The sequence below is a fragment of the Lemur catta genome, chromosome 24 (assembly GCF_020740605.2).
Source record: "Lemur catta isolate mLemCat1 chromosome 24, mLemCat1.pri, whole genome shotgun sequence".
Lineage (NCBI taxonomy): Eukaryota > Metazoa > Chordata > Mammalia > Primates > Lemuridae > Lemur > Lemur catta.
In genome coordinates this window covers 6,143,434-6,161,435 of record NC_059151.1, presented here as the reverse complement: position 1 = coordinate 6,161,435, position 18,002 = coordinate 6,143,434, and the positions used below count along the sequence as shown (strand labels likewise).

The 18,002-nt window shown below is 32.0% G+C and overlaps 1 protein-coding gene across 1 annotated transcript in view; it reads right to left on the bottom strand.

The window, feature by feature from the left end:
* CCSER1 (coiled-coil serine rich protein 1) overlaps positions 1–18,002 on the bottom strand; it is a 466,722-nt gene that overhangs the window by 292,353 nt on the left and 156,367 nt on the right. The window contains exon 4 of the mRNA XM_045536844.1: positions 14,026–14,119. Within this exon, the coding sequence (XP_045392800.1) occupies positions 14,026–14,119 (94 nt within the window). The remainder of the gene's footprint in view (positions 1–14,025; positions 14,120–18,002) is intronic.

The following is an 18,002-nucleotide window of genomic DNA, read 5'->3' as shown; positions in this document are numbered from 1 at the left end:
CTTAATTTCTTTGACAGTGAACACTAAAATAATTTTGAAAGCATTATTATTTTCTATTTACTAATAGACTATTTTTAGAACAGTCTTAACCTTATGGAAAAGTTGAGCAGATATTACAGGGGATTCCTCTATAAAACCTCCAGCCCCAGACTTTGCCTGGTTATCAACAGCTTATAATATTATGGTACATTTATTACAATTAATGAACTGGTACTGATACATTATTATTATTAATCCAAAGTCACAGTTCATTCCCATTTCCTTAGTTTTTATCTAATGTCCCTTTTCTGTTCCAGGATGCCAACCAGGATACAAAATTACATTTAGTTGTCACGTCTCCTTAAGCTCCTCTTGGCTGTGACAGTTTCTCAGACTTTCCTTATTTCTGATGATCTTGCCAATTTTGAGGAGTACTGGTCTGGTATATTATAGAATCCTATTCCATTGAAATTTTTCTGAGTTTTTTTAAATAATTAGACTAGGGTTATAGGTCTTAGGAGGAAGATTACTGAGACAAAGTATCATTTTTATGACATCCTGTCACATGGACAGTGATTGTCAGATTTTTCCACCATACCCCTACACTTTTCCCAGTCACCGTACTGTACTCTTGGAAGGAAGTCACTATGCACAACCCATACCTTAGGGGTGTAAAGTCATACTCCTCCCCCTTTAGGATGGAGCATATATAACATACAATTTATTTGGAGTGTGTATACAATTTATTTGGAGCATATGGAAATTTTTTTAATGAGTACTTTTAAAGATATTTACTTCCAATAAAAGAAAACAAGAATTTACTATCAATTTAACCTATAGATTTATTTACACCACTTACTTTTTATGTAAGTACTTATATTTTTAATGTAATAACTTTTACTTCTCTAAAGCAATTGAGAAAATGATAGTGAGTGTATTATTTTTCTTTATCCAAAGGCACTTTGATAAAATACTTAATACTCCAGCAAATCTCTGATCAATGGAATTTACTTTGTAACACACATGGAATGGTTAAAGAGGATACATAAATTATATATAATTTGTTTTCTTCATAAAATATGTTTGATGTATCTCATGATCTACAACAATTCTCAGGGGTTTCCAAACATTCTTACAGATCACTGAATTGTATTCTAATTATTTTATAAGATAAATTTTTTTATCATTATATATTTATGATTAATTTATAAATTAATTTTTTATTGCTTCACTTTCTCTGATTCTCTCTCTGCCCCCCTTCATCTCCCCATAAAACTATCTCTTCTATAAGCGAAAAAACATATAGCATGTATATGGGAACAGGCTACATGCCTTTCTTTACTACAGTCTATGAGAGTGTTGTAATAAACCTATTCATTGAACTTTACTTATTTATAAAACAGAAAATAAAACACTGAAAACACAAATAAAGTTCAATTTAATTTACTGTTTATGTTACACACAAATTCACTTCTCTGTAAATGTTTCTGAATGATATTCATCCACAGATTTGTTTTTATTCTTCTATAACCACAGAATTTTAAATTTTCGTTACTAATTCTCAAATTTTCAAGAGATACAGTTTCTCTGATGGCTTTATTTACAAGGAGAAAGATTGAAATCATATTTAGCACCTGTCTAATCTGGCAAATTCTAAGCTACACAGCATCTATCATGGGATGAGTGGTTATTCCTATGTGGACATCCTGTCAGTCCATTTTGTGCAGCTACAACAGAATACGGAGACTGGGTCATTTATAAAGAACAGAGTTTTACTTCTCACAGTTTTGGAGTCTGGAAAGTCCAAGATCAAGGCACCAGCTTTTCATCTGGTGAGGGCCTTCTTGCCGCACCCACACATGGCAGAAGGCAGAACGGTAAGCTAGAGCAAGCTACCCGATGCTGCTACATGAAGCTCTTTTATAAGCCCCTTCATGCCATTAACCAGGGAGGAGCCCTCATGGCCTAAGCATCTTTTTAAGGCCCCAACTCTTAAAACCATCACATTGGCAACACCTGAACTTTGGAGGGAACATATTCAAACCAGACCACTTTCAAAGCTACACTTATTACTAAATGTGTGACAATAAGTTCAAAGGCCTGAAGTAAGTCCATCTAAGTGCTTATAGATAAATAGGAAGCATCTCCTAAAGTCAATATATGTAAGACATGTGTCATAAAGTATTTCTTCTATGAAAATACAATCTTTGGCTGCAAACTTGGTTAACCATTACAAAGAGATTCATGTATGAAATCATTTTGATGATTTGATTTTCATACTTACTTAATTTTTCACTATATCAAAACTAAATACAGCTGACCCTTGAACAACACAGATTTAAACCCCACAGGTCCACTTACATGTGGATTTTCTCCCACCTCTGCCGCCCCTGAGAAAGCAACACCAACCCCTTCTCTTTCTCCTCCTTCTCAGCCTATTCCATGTGAAGACAATGAAAATGAAGACCTTTATGATGATCCACTTCCACTTAATGAAGAGTAAATATACTTTCTCTTTCTTATAATATTCTTAATGACATTTCTTTTCTCTAGCTTACTTTATTGTAAGAATACAGTACATAATACACATAACATGCAAAATATGTGTTAATTGACTATTTATGTTATCGTTAATGCTCCAGGGCTATTAGTATTTAAGTTTTTAGGGGGTCAAAAGTTACACATAAATTTTCAACTCTGTGAGGGATCAGTGCCCCTAACTCCCACATTGTTCAATCGTCCACTGTGTGCATTTTCCTACACAATTCTGTTACCTACTAAATGTGCCAAACTATTTTTTTTATGTTGTTAGAGAGAGAAAGATGATGATGTAGAAGGGGAAAATATGAAGGATAGATTCAGCTTTAAAATTCTGCCAAATAAAACAATTCTGCATTTTCACAATAGTCTAAAGCTTCTGCATTTTTAGCAAACATATTCATTTCCACAAGATTATTGAAAATATAAAGGTAGAAAATAAAAAATTAAAGTTAGATTACCACATCCGTCTGTAGCATTTATTTCATTTAGAACCTATGGGCATCATATATGCAAAATGTGTCAGGCAGGACCAAGTCAATAGTAAAAGATCTGGCTAATATGACTAAACCACAGGTATGCCACTTATAGAAATGAGTTCTGTTCCTGGTGGCCATAATAAAAGCTGGCTTACAAAATGAGGCTGATTAAAATTGCATTCTAATCATTAAGAGTATAGTTTGCTTTACTCTAGAATAACAAAAATCTCACCATGCCTCTAAGCTCAAAATTAGCACATATAAATATATATTACAGAATATAATTAAAGTTTCAAATACACTTGAAATTTCAGATCTAGATTTGATCATGTGTATATTCCCTGAAGATCACAGAGTAGCTAAAGAAATATATCCTTGCTTAAAATTTTATTTAAATTGTAGTTTTCTTTTCATTGGGTGTTTGATAATGTTTAATAAAAATAATCACCATAGCTTTTGATTATAGCCATTTGATAATAATCAATCACAAATTTTTTTTAAAAGATGTCATAGAAGGGTCTTATAGTATACGACCTATAGTCATAATCACTTAACAAAGCTTTAACACATTTAATTACCTCTTTAGAGGAAGAAAAATTCTGCCAATCAATGCTAATATACCTTCATTATAAATACATCAATATCAGAGATATTAAAATGTAAACTGATGTGAAACTCTAAATCACTGACATCTGTTATCAAAATGAACCACGTGGTAAAACCAATGATAACCTCTATGTCCATTTTCATTAGAATACTTTTATAATTATTTTCCCCAACTAATACATATTTTAATAATTTTCTGATCTATGAATGCTCTACATTCAAGTTACTGTTGATGCCAAGATATCCAAAAAAAGCATAGATCTTTCAGTACATATGAGTAATGTTTAATAAGCAGACAAAAATCTCACAAGGTGAAAATATTATAAAATAGATTTTCCAAGTCATCATATTCAAACATTGACAAATTTACAATGACAAGCAGATTTAACCTATCATTCAGATAACGTTCCTATGTATCCTGTAACTTTGAGGGTGTTGAAAGTATATTGTACGTGGGACAAAGTTTTGAACTATTTCAGTTTGGAATAGATTTCTTTCCATCTAAAACGTTGTTCAGAATATTCATTGGAGACATAGGCCAAAGATGTTTCTGTGGTGTTACCCAAAATATCCTGCCTAAAAAAAAAAGGTATCAGATAATTATTAGGTAATTTGGTAATTTGGCTAAGAACTCCATATCTGGTTCTGTGGGCTCTGCAGAATAGGGTTGAGATGTATTCTGTTGTATAATCTGGATGCTCTTGGCTGTTGGCTGAGTGGACACAAACCCTTATCATAATCCTTCTACCTGTGTTATGATGCTTAGAGGTGCACTCTCCAGAGTCTTAAAATGATGTCACACAGCTGCTGCCCGACCAAGTGATCCAGGAAAGAAAAGGACATTTGAGAGGAAAACCTGATTTTTATGGATGTATGAGATAACTGCACCCGAAAATTTGATATGTGATTGTGACACCTCAAACAGTGGTGAATATCTGTGTCCCTAGTTAAAAATGGTCTATCTTTCTGTATCCCTCAATGAGGAGACTGAGGCCCAAAACCACCAACCCACAAACATCTGACTGTCAACTTTAACATTAATTTACTATTTCATTGTTTTTTTGGCATACCCTAACTATTCCGAATAACTTTGTTTTACATCACAGGGCCCATCAATTCTTCAATAGGAAGCATCAACAGAGAGTTCATGTCCTGAGAATCACTGAACCCTTCATGTTAAAATCCTCACCTTGCTGTTTCCACCAACCCTACAACCCCAAGCCATTATATCATATAATTCTTACCCTATCCTGATCAAGCACCCAAATTGAAAGATATGATTTAAACCATATTCAAATTCTCAGTAAATCCTACTTTGTTCTTTCTCCTCTAGAAAACGACCAGCATTCAGTCTAGGTGGTGTTTTCCCTCATCTTAGCAAGCAATGAACTAAATACAGTCTTATCAAACAGCTGGGACACCAGCATTTGAGAATATATCGTGGCTTCAATCAGATCTACTAACATTCCACTACCCAGACAAGACTTGGCCTTATTTAAGTTATCCCAGCACACTACAATATATGGGTATAGAAAAGGTGGCCCTGATAAGAGTAAGAGATTCCCAATCCCTCTGTAAATTTTTATAAATTTTTATAAATTTTGATTAATAAATTTTGATTAATAAGATGGATGGAGAAGCAGATGCTATCCATAGCACCCGATAAAATTATACTATTAAAACTTTATAGTCCAAGGAATAGAAAGTCTGTAATTGTTTTTAGTATGTACAATTATAATTTAATTTGTTGTAATTGTGTGAATGTTGATTATTATTTCTCTCTTTTCTGCCTCAGGCACCATAGAAAATTATGTTTCATGTCAGTGGTTATTTTTCTTGTTGGTGAAAAATTTTTAAATACATAAATATTCTATTTCCTTAGAATAAAGACCAGCATTTGCTTTCTTAATTACTTGCTCCTTTGGATAGTGACAGCTGATGTTGCTGGCATTATTCAAGCAATTGTATGGAGATGTCACCACATAATTGTAAGAGGCCATGAAATTTTATAGTGAGACACATATTTTCTTTCTAATTGCTCCAGGAAAACCATGCTGAATGAAAGAAGTCTTTTCTTTTGACCGCATCCTCTAATGAACTCGGGCCACTGACTGCCCTTTTGTGCAGAAGAGAGTTTATGACAGTAGGAAATACCACAATAGCAGGTTACAAGTAAATACTATGACTTCATTAAAATTATTGTCACTTAATATTAAATTATTTCAGAATGCATAAACATTTTACAGCTATTTTTCATTATATTTTCAAAACTCTTCCATCTAAAAGCCTTCCCTGTAGTTAAAGTAATCCTCTTGAAATACAGCAAAGTCTGAAAGGCCAAATACAGGCACTTTTAAATCAGCAAATAAAAATGATTTACTGTTGGCAACTATCATAAAAAATAAAATAATCAATTGCAGTCATGCTTACTACATGTAGCTAATCAATTTCGTACTTAAGAGGCACCTGTCTACTACAAACTAACTGTGACCTTGAACAAGATATTTAAAACTGGCCGGGCGCGGTGGCTCACGCCTGTAACCCTAGCACTCTGGGAGGCTGAGGCAGGAGGATTGTTTGAGCTCAGGAGTTCGAGACCAGCCTGAGCAAGAGCGAGACCCTGTCTCTACTAAAAATAGAAAGAAATTATATGGACAGCTAAAAAATTAGCCTGCATGCTTGTAGTCCCAGCTACTCAGGAGGCTGAGGCAGGAGGATTGCCTGAGCCCAGGAGTTTGAGGTTGCTGTGAGCTAGGCTGATGCCACGGTACTCTAGCCTGGGCAACAGAGTGAGACTCTGTCCCCTCTCCCCCCAAAAAGATATTTAAAACTGTGAATATTCATGGAGAGTAGAAGCAGGAGGGGCTCCTACTTCTGAAATTCTCTTCCAGTTAGGACATTATCCTGTCACTTAAGTGCACCACTTAACACAGAATGAACTGAATACTGAAAAGAATGCACCAGGGAAAATGTTGCTATTTTAAATAATGAGTTTGATATTTTAAAAATGGAAATTGAAAACAAAGTATCAAATTCATGAATTAATCAATTGGTCAATTAGTGAATTGGTAAAACAAAAAGCAATACATAAAAATCATTAGAATTTTGAAATGTCTATCCTTTAAGATAGATATTACTCATAATATGGTCTTATGTTTAAGTGATATCATGACTCCCATACTCTCAGTGGACTACAGATAAATCACTGCTTTTTCAAGAATGACATATTAGTAAACTCTTCACATGGCTATCCTCATGTCTAGTTAGTCTCCTGCAAGAACTTGGGGAAGTTATATGGCGAAAAACGTACAAAGTATATTTTAAAAAGTAGTTTAAAGTATATTCAAATGTTTGCAATGTGGAGTCCTTATAAAATGATACTTTGTGTATAAAGTTTATGAAGAATTCAAAGTTTTTTTTTTATTTAATACATTAAAGAGTAAATAAAAGCTTATATAGATATATTTCCAAAGTGAATCATATAGCTTCCTGTCTTATCACAGTATGCAGAATGTATTTCTCTTGATGATTCAGAGCTATAAGAGTAATTTTTAAAAAGCAATGGAGTAATGCCTTTCAATACAGTAATGCCTCATTCCCTGCTGCTATGGATAAAGATGTTTGTTCCTACATGAAGTGACCTCACACTGTTCTGCTGTATGACTTTCTCTACTTTTCAAACCTTTTTTGTCTTTTCACCTGCTTTCTGGCTAATGCTCCTTATTTTCCACCACAGTCAGCATGTCTACTTGAAGTCACCTCTCTCTCCTCTTCTAGGATGTTCCTATAATTTTCAGTGGCCTTGGAAAATATGTAACCAAATATATTGGAATCATATGTAAAATTAGAAACAGCAAGATCTAGAAAGACAGTGAAAAGAACCTGTCATTTAAAATGTTAAGATCTGGGTTAATATAGGCTGAATAAGTTTTTCAACCAGAGTATTTGCTGCCTCCACTGTCCTTGGGATATATTAACACCTATTTCAGAGTGTTATTGCAATAATTTGATGAGATAACACATTTGAAATGCCTTGTAAACTATAAAGCTGAATACAAATTTATAATACGGTTGCTATCATCATTATCAGAGCAAGATTGCCACCTAATGGCAACCAAGCCCATAACAGGTACCCTAACCCTTTCTAAAGCAGAAATGAAAAGAGTAATAGAACCAGCGGATGAAACATGCAAATTGACAACTAATGTCACAATAGAATCCTTACTATAGTATTATCAAAATAGTATATGGAAGAGAACATTTGCACCTCTATTACAACTGCTCCTTCTAGTAACTAAACATCATTGAGAGCCGTGTACACTGGAAACAGTAAGCAGGTACCAGAGTCACAAAGGTATAATTTAAGCCCTAGTTCTCCCACTTCCTAGATCTGCAGTCCTGGGAAAATAACAATGCTTTTCTGAGTTTCCATGTATTCATCCACGAAGAGTGGATAGTAATACTTCCTGAGAGAGTTACTCTAAGGATTAAATGAGAGAATCCAAATGCTTATAAACAATAGCTTAACAAGAAAGCAAAAACAGAAACAACTAAGTGCCTAAAGCAGTGCTTGTCCCAACGCAGATGCTTCAGTAAATAAATATAAGTTAATCACAGCTTCTTGGATGGAGTCAAAGGCAAACATATATTAAATGATGCCCGTAACTAAAAAACTAATAGAAAAAAGACCAGTTTGAAACAAAAGCTTCAGTGTACCTGTGATTTAAAAATTTTATATGAATTATTTTTATTAGTTAAGAGAATCATAATGATTAATCACAGAGCCTCAGAGTCAGAAATACTTTGTTTGAGCCCAGCTGGGCTATCAACTGTCTGTAATAGTTTATCAGTCAAATCTCCAATATTCTCAAATGAGAAAATGATATTATTTACCTCATTAATTGGTACCTAGACTCAATAAATATTATGTATTATTTTATTATTTTATGTTATGCTATAATTTTATAAGCTTAGAAATAAATGACACAAAATTAATTGCATGTGTTTTGGCATCTGATTCTCAAAATTGGAGATATTCTATGCTTAAAATATGATTCATTTTTTAGATCTTTGACTAACAGACTAGAAAGGTCACTAAACTTGTCAGGATCAGATTCTTATTGATCCTCAGGTACATCATATTTTATTATGTATATTTTTAAGTGGCATCAGCTATAGTTCTTAAAAACATATTCTATGCCAGACAAGAGACTGAGTATTCTACTATGCATTAAGTTACTATTCCTCCAACAAGCTTATGAGGTGGATACTACCATTACCCCCATTATCACATAAAGAAAGGAAAGTTAGAAAAGATTAAATAATTTTCTCAAGTTTATATAGCCTGGTTGGTGGCTGAGATCTAAGTCCAGAGTCTTTATTTTTAACCACTATCCTTATACTTCCAAAATTAATTGGCATGTTTCTTAGCTTTATACAATCAGATTGAAGATACCTTACACACACTTCTTCTGACCCAAACATATCAGAGCTTGTAGAAACTTACAGTTGATTTTTATAATTTTCCCTGTGTGAATGTTGCTGCAATTCTTTGTACATTACCATTTATATTAGCGAAACCACTAGGGTTTCGTCTTAGCTCTGCTGTGCTATTATCCATTAAAAATTAATAACAAAAATTACCTCCTTAATTAATAGGCACAGGAGGAGTTCCTAACTCACTGCAGATTTTTGTACTGCTTTGTTCATCAAACTCAAAATAATTTAGCAACTACCTAATTAATTCCTAATTGATATCACTGGGCCATTACTTCCCCATTTGCATTTGGACATATACCAAGAGATACTGCCCTAGGTGTTTTTAGATCTAACACCCAAAATAAATAACAAAAAATAAATAAAATTCCTTCACTCTATCATACAAATGCCTTTACATTCTTTTTATCAAAGAACACTAAATAAGTAAAATATATTTTCAAATAAATAACTCATCTGAAAATTGTATAAAGATCAAAGTTAATACAAAGTAACAGCCTAGCCTTCCCTTTGAACACTAATGATTTGGAATAATGAGTTTTAATGTACTTAAAAGAGGAATTTATTCTTTCTCAGATTGCTATTTTAAATATGTTGTGGTATTTTGGACATTTGACTAATATCCATAGAAAAGATGTTTTCATGAATTTAAATGTATTGGCTTTAACACAAACAAATGTACTTTTTGAATATTTAGTACTAGCAAATCATCACTTAAAATGTTTGGCATAATTTAATAAAATTTAGATCAGAAAGTACATTTAAAAATAATCTATAATAGTGATGAATCATTCAGAAATTAATATGTATGAAAAATAACCAATGATAGGACAATGTCTTTTAATGGGGAATTAAAACTGTCCAGCATTTCAAGAAGTAACCAATGTGTACTGGGCTACTACTCTATTCTAGGCAACAATGAAAGGAACTTTGCATACAAATATGTCGTTCAATTAAATAGGATGGTACTTGGCAATAGACATAGTTATTGCTATTTTACAAAATAGGAAAATGGGGTAAAAGAGATAATTTAAAACTATGTTAAAAGATGTCCAGAACTATTATGACTACAATGATAGATATTTTTACCGAGGTAAATGTAGTCATAGGCACAAAATTCAACAACAACATGATAGAATGTATGGGTAAATACCTAAATGTCTACTTTTATCAGCACTTCCATGACACAGACCTTGAACCACACAACTCAAATTGACTTTTTCCCTTTTGTTTGTGCTGTTCTGACATTTGACTTGGCCTGGTTGACATGGCTTAGCTCTTATTGCTCATACTGCAAGTAGTACACAAACCAACAATGATTAATAGTGCATGAATACTAGCACATGTAAATTTATTATGCATTCTGTTACCCTTTAAAATGTCTCTTTGCATATTAAATCACTCAATATGAGCAGTCTGTAAAATATAAATTTTGAACAAATGAATAGGAATTTTCTAATTATTGATTTTTGAACTCTGCCCAGTAAAATAGATGTCTTAATTTTAAAGGTATTTGATTTGATTTTCTGGGAAGAAAAAAAAAACAGGATTAAAATATACTAATTTTAAAAAAAAAATTTTTTTAATTCCTTTTTATTCATTATATATATGTCCAAAAATGTCTATGTTTTAAATAAAATCACATTAATAGATATCAATTGAGTATCTACTATGTGTGCAAGTTACACAGCAGAATCAGTATGCTTTCTACACATGGTGATTCCTCCAGTCTTTGCAACTCTAATCATTATTACTTATATGTTAAACTGAATGAAATTTATAAATTTTATGTACAAAAATTACTACAAATGTGTACTTAATATTTTCAAAACAAAAGTACTTCTATGGTCTTTTAAAAAGTTCATTTGGCCATTATACTAAGCCTTACAATACACTTCTCTAAATTTTGCTTTACTAAGCCTCTATAGCCAAAAATTGATGTGCTTTGTCTTAACGAAGTTTTTTTTTAAAATACTTTAATGATTTCCAGTAATATAAGTAGTAGGATTTAATGGTATCATTATTTTAGTTTTCAGACTTTTGAAAACCACTTTTCTTTTATTAAAACCTTCATTTTAGAGCATTTAACATTTATGAGCTTTTTATCAATTATCAATAATGAGCTTCTTATAATCTCAGAAGACCTTTAATTATGTTGCTTAATAAAGAAAATAAATTCTGTAAAACCACTTCAACCAGAAGGTTTTTTCTCAGCTAATGTACATAAACATTTATTTGCTGCTCTTTTAAAATCACATAATGTGGCATCTAAAGTGAAATTGGTTTTAAAAAGACATTTTATTAAGTGACATTAAACAAACCCGTCACTCTAAGAAATATTTCATCTATCAGAACTGTACTTCAAATACGCAAACTAACACTGTCTAATGAACAATTTGTATAATGCAGTTGATTTATAAGGTAACCTACTTTTGGCTTTAACCAAGCAACCTAAACCTTGAAGTGAATTCAGAAGATTTACAGCATTTATTATATCATTTTTTGTTTAAATAAACTAATTAAGTAGGTAGTACCATTATTACTTTATTAAAGAGAAATTAAAGTTTAAAGAGGTTAATTTTTCTCCCCAAGCAAATACACTGGGGTTAAGTCCACAGATTTTTAAATCATTCTTTGCGCTTCATCATGGTTGACTACCAAACAAAACTAAGAATGCTCCATTTATTGTAGTTTTTTAAATTTTATGACCTTGTTGCATTTTTATTTTGAAAATCATCAAAAATATACAAAAATAGAAAGAATATTATAATTAATCCACGACCCTTTCATCCCATGCACCTATTGCCCAGCTTTGATGATTTTCAACAATTTGTCCAATTTGTTTCAACTATTGCCTCTCCCATACTTGTTCGTTAAAGCAAATTCCAGATATCATATTGTTTCAACCACGTACATCTCTAGAGTTTTCCTTAAAAAACGGAAACAAAATACCATTGCAACACCCAACAAAATAAACTATAATTCTGTAATAATTCAGTCAATCCTAAAATTCCTCTGATTAACTCAGAAACAACTTAATAGAAAGACATTATAGATTTTTAAATAATTATACCAACAAGGATGCCAAATGCATTTGCCTCTTTTAACCTACAACTTTCACCAGTCCCCTTTTACCATGTCATTTAATCTGTTGAAGAAACCAAACCACTTTTCCTATGGAATTGTCCACATCCTATATTTGGTTGCCAACAATCTTGCATGCCATTTCTCTCTACCCACTTATATTTTCTATAAAATCAAAGTTCAGTCTACTTGAGTGGATTTCAGTACTTATAGGAAGGGGGTGGGAGGGAGAGCAGGGAGCCAGAACACTTCAGAGGTGGTGCTGTGTATTTCACTCAGCGTTGCATCAAGAGGAACTAAATACCTACACTTTTAGTGATACTAGGAGATTGATCAATGAGTTTAGATACTCCCAGTCTATTCCATCTTTGTAAAGTTCTCCATCAACAATGTATCCTTACAATCATGCCACAGAAGCTGTTGACACCTTCCTCATTCCTAATACACCATTATATATTCACTGTGTCCTGTGGGTGAATATTTGAAGTGCTTCCAATACTTTGCTATTACTAATATTTTGCAATGAATAATTATATATAAGCATACATTATTTTGTATTTTGCCAGTATCATAAGCTTAGATGTCTAGAAGTTGGATTGTTGAATCTAAAGGTAAATCGTTTTTTAGATATTGACAAACTTACCTTCAAAAGGATACACCTGTTCATACTCTCAACATATATAACTTTTAAGACAAATACACATGAACTACATAATTGTAGAAGCTATTTGCATAAAAGTGAGAAAAACCTACATTTTTAAAAGAATATTTGTCAAATCAACTGCAGGAAGAATGACCTAAGAAATTTTTATCCTAAATTGGTATTCAACTAAAAAAAATTTAAAAAGCAAGTTCTCACTAAACATTAGAGTAAAATAAAGTGTAAGAAAATATAAATATCATTATTGCCTTCTTCTGATAATTGCTAATATGAAATTATCTATGATATAAATATGCTGCATAAACAAAAATTCATCATCAAATGTTAAAGCTGAAAATAACTGTAGAGATTCTATCTAACTTCTACAAGTTAAAAATAAGAACACTAACACCCCCGAGGCTGATTTTCTTAAATTTATGCTGTAGGTCTAGTTCAATGCTATTTCTACTTGAAAATGACTGTGCTGAAGGCATTATTAGCAACAAAAAACTAAATGTAAAAGGTTACTTTTGCTTCAAATATCTAAATTTGAATGAACAAATAATTCCTATAATGTACTTCAAAGAGAGTTATTTTGGAATTCGAAGATATGACATTTTATACTTTAATATAAATTTAAACTATTACAAATATGCTGAGCTCCCTTACTAATTCATTAACACAAATTTATTTATTTCATACTATAACACATGTGTGTGTTTATGTGGTTGCTCTTGGTAATTATTAATTTTGAGGTCAACTTTACTGTATCAACATTAACCTATGTAGTTATTATTGAAGTGGCTAAGATTTGGAACAGTAAATCTAGATCCACAAAACTTCCATTTGGTTATATAAAATAAATGAATAAGGAGATTGCAATCATTGTTTTCTTCCACAAAAAAGAAAATGTGAACTTTTTTATTATTAAGTATTCAATTAGAATATTTCCTTCTTTGGAAAGATTCTTGCTTTATAGTTTTTTATTTTATAATTATCTTCTAATTGGATTTATATTTCCATAACGGACTTTAAAATTATTTAAGACACCAGAATCATGTATCCAGGGTACCTAGCATGTTCCTGGCACATAGACTATAAAAACTGAGGACTGAAAAGACTGCAGGCAGCCTCAGTATTCAGCTTATCAATGAAAGCTGATTGACCAAGATCAGAGTTGTATGATATTTGTTCAACACTTACCCGGAGGATGAAGATTCTGTTCCTCTAAAAATTCTAGATCAAGCATTAGATCATCTTCATCCAGTTCACAAGAACCCAAATTATTCAAAACATCCTGAAGGAAAAGCAAAACCAATAGTTAGCAGCCAAAACACTGAAAAACTAAGGAAATATGTACATGCAGAAGCCATGAAGCAGAAAGAACTCAAGATCAAAAATGAAACGTATCAACTGAATCCCAGAAATTATTTAATTTTTATGGGCTTTAAAATTATCAGTCCAATAAAAAATTCCAAGAAGCAATAGATTTGGTTTGGCACCATTGTAATATGTATAATTTTCTTCTTTAATTGTGGCTAAAAGGAGGAAACACTGTGTCATTTTCGACAACATGAACGAATGTGGAGGACATTTTACTAAATGAAATAAGCCAGGCACCGAAAAACAAATACTGCATGATCTCACTTACATGTGGAAATCTAAAAATGTTGAACTCATAGAAGCAGAAAGTAGAATGGTGGTTACCAGAGGCTTAGGTCTCTGTGGAATGGGGAGATGCTGGTCAAAGGGTACAAAGTTTCAGTTAGACAAGATAAATAAGTTACAGAGATCTGCTGTACATTAGTGTGACTTTTTAATAATAATGTATTGTATACTTGAAAATTGCTAAAAGAGTAAAATGTTTTCACCACAAAATATAGTGAGTATGTGAGGTGATAGATATGTTAATTAAGTGGAATGATAACTAAGTAGAAATAATTTATCAGTATTTATCTTATCCAATAAAAATGGATATGAATTATTTCCTAGTGCATACATACATCAAAACATCACATTATATATTAGAAATCCATACAACTTTTTATTTGTATATTTAAAAATGTCATAGAATCATAAAAAAAACACATTTATAAAAGGAAAAAATAAAAGTGATTTGAGATATATTGACATGGTAGACTTAGTACTTTAATTATACATGGGGAAGAATTTGCTTATATGAAATTTAAACCAGTATTTAAAGGTTATCAAAATTTTATTTAATGCATATTTAAAATTATGGGTATGTAAGATTTAATGTAGATATTTTGAGAAGAGTTGATTGTTTAACTGTGAGGAAATGCTAACTATTAACTAAAGTCATAAGATTAGTAAATTGCACATTAACCCAAACACAAATATTACTAAGTATTCTCTAAGCAGTCATTTAAAAATCTTTTAGCAATACTGATTACTCATGTAATCTCCCAAATGACTTGATATCAAGAGCCATTAAGAATAAACTAAATAATTACTAGTGAGGTAATTAAAAATTAATTTTCTAAGCACTAGGGATATAACAATGCCTAACAGGCATGGTTTCTTTCCTCATAGGTCTTACAGGTAACTGTATTCTAGTAAAGAAATACTAATCTGTTTTATAAATAAATAAGTATTATCATTTACAAATCAGTATAATGTGTTTGGTTAGTGTGAATCAATTTTCCAGAACCTGGTTCCTATTGGCTGGTATAATAAAATTGAATTTCTGAAGCTACAAAGTTGAGAAAAATATCTCTAATCACTCCATTAAGAGGTAACCATTCCATAAAGCCTGTTCGAAAAGAACTCATTAGCCTCATTTATCTCTTTATTGCAATATAGACAATAAGTATGATACTGCTGAAAATAAAGGAAACTGAGACATGTCACTACACAAGGAAATACTGCTTTATAAAAGAAAGAATTCCACCAAAAATGATGAAATTATTAAGATAGTCATTAATTGTGGCATTATTAAGAAGTTATTAACTGTATTTCTATACCATTATATTTTAGTCAAAAGACTATCCAAATAGGCTTAAAATAAAAGGCAAGATCTGACGTGTTGTTCTGGGCATCAGTAGTTGTTTTGTGTATTAGTTAGCTGGCATGGTATAACTGCTCTGATTATTACTTGGTCTAAAAGTAAAGAGTGAATTATTCCAATTACTAACGCAATTACAGTCTAGTCTGCATTCCCCTTCTAGTCACCCTACAGTATGATCAGGTGCTGCGGCGATATACATTTCTTTCTCCATTTTTCTAATCATAGAAGTTTCTATAGATTAACTCAAAAGAAACACTTTATTTTATCAAAAAACAATGGCATAGTAAGTTACTGTGAAGACCCTCAGTCAAATTTCCACATTTGAGTCTAAAAATACCTTCTGAGACTTGTCTTACAATTAATAATATCTGCATTTTTACTTGGGGAAATAAGATATAGTCAACTAACTTGGTAAGGATCTTTAAGTAAATATTATCCCAGAAGGATAATCATATTAAGATAAATAAATATATATATAAATATATTATATATATATAATATATTAAGTAGAATATATTTGCCCAGGGGTAAATATGGACTATCCACTGTACTTCCTACTAAAGAAGTCCTGAAAACATCTGTGACTATCTCACTCTTTCTGCTGCATCTGAGCAGACAGTTCTTGTGCCTTCAGAATCTTTAGTGTTGTATCACTATAATATACAGAAAAAATAATATCTCATTTAACTAATAATATTTCATTATCATGTTATTACATGATAATAACATCTCACTTAATTATCTAGAAATAAGATGTCCTGTTGCCAAGCTATTTCAATGAAGAACAATAATTTCCTTCATCAGTTTTTAAAAACTATTAGATGTTTTGATACAAGCATACCATCCAGAAAAAGTACTCATACGTAATACAGAGGAATATTTAAGGACTTTTAATTGCTAGCCCTACATTAGCTTGGTTGTCTTAGAATTTCTGAGTTATGCCATTTTTTCCCCAAAGTTGTCACTGCAGCCTCACTGGAAATACTTATTTTTCACCACTATCGGTGTGTATAATTCTGAAAATAGTATGGGTCTCCTATCACTTTACTATTTCATTATATGCTGAATAAGCCTTTCTAAAAGTGTCATTTGGGCTATGAATGTTAAGAAGCAGGCATTTGAAAATCAGAAGGAAAAATATTCCCAACAGAGAAAACAGCAGCTGCAAATCATCTAAAGTAGCTGTGAGCTTGGTCCCTTATAGGGGCAGGGAGAAGACTGGAATGGTTGGAGCACAGAGGACAGGCAGAGTGATACAAGGGGAGGTTAGAGAGGAATGCAAGGTCCAGGTCATATGCCACCTTTCAGGCTGGCAAAGTGCTTAGAAATCATTGCAATGTGACATGCCCAGGTATTCATTTTAGGAAAATCACCCTGCCTGCTCCGCCAAAAATGCTTTGTAAGAAAAATATTTTCTCAATGGATCCTACACCCAGAAAGGCATATATTGTTTTATGGATGAAAAACTTGAAGGTTAGCAAGATTAAATAGCTTGGCTAAGCCCATAACACAAGAAAGCAGCAGAACCAAGATTTAAACAAGATTTTGCCTGAAACATAAAATTTTCCCCACTAAGCTTCCCTTAACATGTGTATGTTCGCACACGTGCATGGTTGGTGATCTTGAAGATAATTCTCTTAAATGCTAAGAGCTATTTTTTTCAAGGTTGCTAGCATTTTACTAGATGTTTCTGAACATAAGTGAGCATGGGTAGTTTTGAAAGAGAGGTCTAGACCGGTTTCCTTATACCTTCCCAAACAGATATGCTCCCACTTTTACTATTTTCTATGGAATCTCAAACAAATTAACTAACCTATTTGGGCTATAACTCCTTTTTCTTTAAAGTAAGGGTAAATTAGACCAAATCATCCATGATCATCTGCTTTCCCTATCTGTAATTTGTTTCACATAAAATGATACTTTTCTGTGCTGTTTGACAATGTTTTTTAAAAAAAATCTAACCTTTTAAATTTCCTTGACATTTCCTGTTTTTTTCAAAGTTGCAGATTTATACAAATTTCTCTTCTATTTATACTTCCATCAAGGTCCAACTAATGTTCTATGCCCTTTATGAAGATTTTCCATATTTTGTTAATCTCTGTAAAAATGCTCATCTTAGCCACAATCAGATCTATTATGAAATTTTACATTG